Below are 5096 nucleotides of genomic sequence, written 5' to 3'. Positions count from 1 at the left end.
ATAAAACATGATATGCTGTGTTTGAGTCTCGCTTTGTTTTCTCTAACACTCTATACAACAACAACTGCCACCATTACTTTACAAACGACAACCATCACAATTACTTGCAGGCGCTGCCTACTAAAAATTCAGCATTTTCTAAAACAATTCAGTGCAATAGCACACTTGTTTGATTCGTTGTGAATATAAATTTCGAGGCTGTTTTGCATTTTTTGAAAACTTTTTTTTCACTTTCATTGTAACTAATAACTATTGGTCTTTCTAATGCTAATGCTTTTGATGCTTTCTGTTAAAATCCCTGTTCAGGTTTGAATCATGTTGGTCGGCATTCGGCAATCAGCATGTAGTGCAATATACTTGGGCAGGATATTTTATTATTTTATTATTTTATGGCCTGTAAATCTACATTTCTTCCATAAGACAATTAATTTCGAAAAACAATTAACCATACTCAATATTCCATACAACGGTACTGGGTAACACAACGGCAAGGTGGGGCATTGCAACTTCATTTGCAAGGCAAAGAGCAAGTGAAATCATCCAAGCGAAGCAAATTCGACATCGGCTATAAATGAATAAACGCTGCAAACGAAACGTTTTTACTTTTGTGTGAAGCAACTATGAAGGTTGTTGTTTGTGGCGGGGGAATTATTGGTAATTGTACCGCCTACTATTTGTTGAAACATAATATAAAATGTACGGTTGTTGAGCAAGGTACCGTAGCGTGCGCTGCGTCCGGTAAAGCAGGTGGATTTTTGGCTCGGGATTGGTGCAAGTCTGATGGCGCGTTACACGAATTTGCCAAGTTCAGCTTCGATCTGCATTGTGAATTAGCTAAAGAGTTTGACGGCAAACAAAAATATGACTATCGAAGACTTGAGGCATTTTCAGCGGAAATAAACCGGTTGCCAAAGAAACAGACCACTGAAGCCCAAAATAACAAAGTTCCCTGGGTAAATGGAACTCACATTGAACAAAGAAGTATTCAATGCATTGGAAAGGCGGGCAATGTGGCCCAGCTTCATCCATTCAAATTTGTTAACACACTGTGTGAGTATAGTAAATCAAAGGGCGCTCAATTTATTGAACAAGACAGTGTATGTGATTTGCTATCTGAAAACCAAAACTTGATTGGAGTAAAGCTCACATCTGGACTTACAATTGACTGTGATGCTATTATTTTGTGTATGGGACCATGGACAGGTTTAGCCTCAAAGTGGATACCAAATTTTCCATCAATACATGGCCAAAAGGCACACTCAATAACAGTTGCTCCCAAAATACCAATTCCTGCACAAGCTGTATTTACTGACTATGGCCAGTATTCACCAGAGTTATATCCAAGACCTGATGGCGAGGTTTATGTATGTGGAATGGCAGAGAATCCAGTTTCATCTGCCCAACTTCCATTACCCCAAGACATTCACCCCACTTCCAATTCATGTCAAAAGATCAAAGATATGACCGATTTGGTTGGCGATGCACTAAAAGAGGGACAAGTAACTAAATCTCAGGCCTGCTATCTGCCACTAACTCAAGATGGCCTTCCTTTGATAGGGAAGTTAAAGGAATTAAATGGTGTATTTGTAGGTGCCGGTCATGGTTGCTGGGGGATTCTGAATGCCCCTGCAACTGGAAAAGCTTTGGCAGAATTAGTTGCCTGTGGACACTCAACTATTAATATAGATGCATTTGATCCGAACAGATTTACCTGAACAAGAATTTAACTATTCCTAAATTTTTAATATGTAATTCTATTTTATTGTAAGCCATATGTGTTTATAGTTTCATAATTTTTTTTTATTTTTTATTTTTTTTTTAGTTCTAAATTGTGTATTTTTAGGATCTCACTTGGTGTAAAAGAATGGTTGTAAAACCAAAGTAGTAGGATTGTGATAAAATGCTTGGCATTAGCATTACATGCATTGCACTCAATTGTTGATTTATGTCTGTTGCTCAAACATTGAAGTTAACCAACTTTTCGGTCAGAAATTGTTTTGAACTTTTTAATTTTAATTTAGGTGACTATAACATTTATCAGGACACATTGTCTGATTTCTCACACACATGTTTTATTACGATACATACTACGAAAGCACCAGCCTAAAATACAAAATCGCAATGAAACGCAGTGAAAACTAAAAATGTGATGGAAGGCAAACAATTAGTTGCTTTCAACTTCTAATCACATTTTTCCATTTAAAACTGTTTTTTAGTTTCAATTCACGCGTACGCATGTCAGACAGTTTGCGAGAACAGTCGTAAAGTTTTTCCTGCTCGAAGTAAAGTATATTTTCAGTTTGCACCATTTCATTGTCCCGTTTTTGCTTGAGGCGAGCTTTGTTAAGAACCTTTAACTCTTGCGCCCTCTGGCGGTTTTGCTCTTCAGCAGCTTCAACCGCTTGGTGGTGCTCCTGCACGATGACTGAGCAGCGAGTGAGCAGAACACGAAGTTCGTCGATTTCTTCTCTCTGTCGTTTCAGCATTTCCAACAATGGTTGATAATTTTCCTCATATTTCAACCCTGCATCTTGTTGCCAATCCAAACAGGGCATGAAGTGGTTGGAATATTGCACTGGTACGGGTTGATTTTCTTGCCAGAACGTCGGGTAGTTGAACATAGTTGAAAATCCCTCATCGGGAATTTCTGCAGATTCATTCCAACGCGGTGGCGTAAAATTACGACTTGGACGTTCCAACTCGTCGCGTATTACAGGATGATGTTCGGATGTTTCGTATAAACATCCATGATCCAGTCGATTCATTTCGGATTGTTGTTCAAACTGGAACAAATGACCAACATTTTGCCCTGCACACGTATCTGGTTCGTCTCCGTTTGACCATTTAGCCTGATTAAAATAGTTGGTTCCATTGTGGGTCATTGGGCAGTTTCTGCCACTTTCAATCCAACCCGAGGGAAGCAATGTGTTTTCTCCCGTTGACCAAATGTTTACAACTTCTCCTTTTGTATCCTCATGAATTTGTTGATCACTGCTGGCTACTGATGCTGATGACGTAATTTGTGACGTGTTTGCACAGCATTGAGCTGACGGGAGGAAAATATTTAACATTTTCGGCCCAGTTTGTTTAACAGGATTTTTCCCTCGTTTGTTGTCACTTGATATTGATTCTTCTGTGGATAACACGACGAAAGATGGAGAAGAAGAATCATTATCTTCTTTTACCGAATCACTTCGATTGGACCCAACATACTGTGGTGTATTGTCACAACATGTTACAGATGGAAGACAAATGTTCAAAACTTTAGGCCTAGATTGTTCATTGAGATTTGTTGCATTTTCACTGCCATCTGATGTTGATGATTCTTCTGTGGATAAAACCACAAAAGATGGCGATGAAGAATTGTTATCTTCTGCCACTAGAACTCCACCTCTGGGACGATCATATTGTGGTAGCTTGGAATCAGGTGGAACATTTGTTTCGTGAAGTTTTTCTTTCTGCGAAGCATAGGATCGATCACTATCAGAATATTCAGGCTCAGTTAATAATATCAGACTCCAAGTAGAATCTGAATCAATCGAACTTCTTCTATCGCCATTCTCCGAAGCATGGGAAGAAATACTGCGTGATGACGACAAGTCCAATATGACGTCACTGTAAGTAGAATGACGTCCGTTTCTACTTTGAGTGGACAAACTACTTTCATAAACATCTGCTTTGTTGAGAAACATTGGTCGAAAAGTCGGATCATTTTGTTTGTGCATGACAAATACTTCACTGGTGGATTTTTCATCATCATACACGTCATCAGGTTTACACATGAATAAAATCTTGTTGGGTGGCCGTTCGTCATCACTTGATGACGTGTCGCTCTCGATCTTTCTTTTCAACAGAGAAGATTTCAACATCTTTTCCTTTCTTGGTTTCTTTTTCTTCTTCTGCTTGCATGGTTTTGGTTTCAACAGAGATTTGTGAAACGTCGAAAACGTTTCAATCAACCCATCTTGATCCGACAAGCAGTTGGTGACGTCAGGATGGCAAGGAAAAATTTCGTCGAAAATTTGACGCAAAAATGCTGCTAGTTTCCAAGCAAGTGTCACCATTTTTGCCACTAGTAACCTTAAAAAACAAAAATCGATGTTAATTTCAACATAGGCTACTTCTACATAAACCACTACTTGTGTGTAATACTTTCACCTTATTAAGCAGTTGGTACAAAATTTTAGATGTAACTGGAGAAAATCAGAATAGAAACATTTTTTCATAAACTCGACGTGACCTCCGACATCATGAAGCAAAATTGGTCCATTCAACATTTCCGGAAACAATCCTTGAATCTGAGCAAAAACAAGTTTTGCATCAAATTACGTCACCAATTTGTGTATTTTTTCAATGACATAAAAAGACTTAAAATATACATTCATATGTATGGCCAAAATCACCTTACCTTGCGGCCAAGAAGACACAGAATGTAGGCGAAACTGCTGATCACAATAAAAGTGCAGAGACATAAAGTGACGTCATCTACCAAGAAAAGGGACTGGTCTGTTGTGACCATGTTATCATCGCTTCCAGGATTCACCATCAAAGGCTCAGAGTTGGTTATTGTAGATTTTGGTGCGTCATCTTCATTTAAAACATTGTGGTAATCTTTACCCGCTTCTGGAAATAAATGTTCTGCTTTTTCCATGTTAGAACTTCTTAGAAAGTCCTTTGCTTTGTATCCAGCATCAGTATTGTTGGACTTGATGATCTGTTGCGTGTAACTCACGATTCTTCCCTTACATTCGAAGAAATAGTAATCCTGAAACAGATCTTCCAACTCAATACTATACCGCATTGCCACTGCCATGGATTTAGATCCCTTAGTTTTAATGCAATCCAGAGGAGAGCGTTGAAACTTGGTTGCATTTTGGCACGAATGCATGTGAAGCAGAAAAGACTGATCATCCAACAACACAGGATCTAACACATGTTGCTCCATACCACCACATGCATCTTGCTCTCCTCCAACAGACATCCTGGGGCTTTCCAAAGTCTGGTGAGACTCCAAATCATCGAAACACTTTGTTCCTGGTCGACAGAGGCTGGGTGCGTGAGCGACTCCGAAGAGCAGCCACACAAAAGTAGCAAAA

General features: G+C 39.1%; 1 protein-coding gene across 1 annotated transcript; it reads left to right on the top strand.

The window, feature by feature from the left end:
- Positions 1 to 432: 432 nt before the first annotated feature.
- Positions 433 to 1778, top strand: LOC145203868 (uncharacterized). The gene has a single exon (XM_080076211.1). It carries the CDS (start codon positions 621 to 623, stop codon positions 1713 to 1715), a length of 1095 nt encoding a protein of 364 aa, XP_079932337.1. The 5' UTR covers positions 433 to 620; the 3' UTR covers positions 1716 to 1778.
- Positions 1779 to 5096: the final 3318 nt, after the last annotated feature.

The sequence above is a fragment of the Phallusia mammillata genome, chromosome 8, assembly GCF_965637545.1.
Source record: "Phallusia mammillata chromosome 8, kaPhaMamm4.hap1.1, whole genome shotgun sequence".
Classification (NCBI taxonomy): domain Eukaryota; kingdom Metazoa; phylum Chordata; class Ascidiacea; order Phlebobranchia; family Ascidiidae; genus Phallusia; species Phallusia mammillata.
This window is presented reverse-complemented; position numbering and strand designations above follow the sequence as displayed.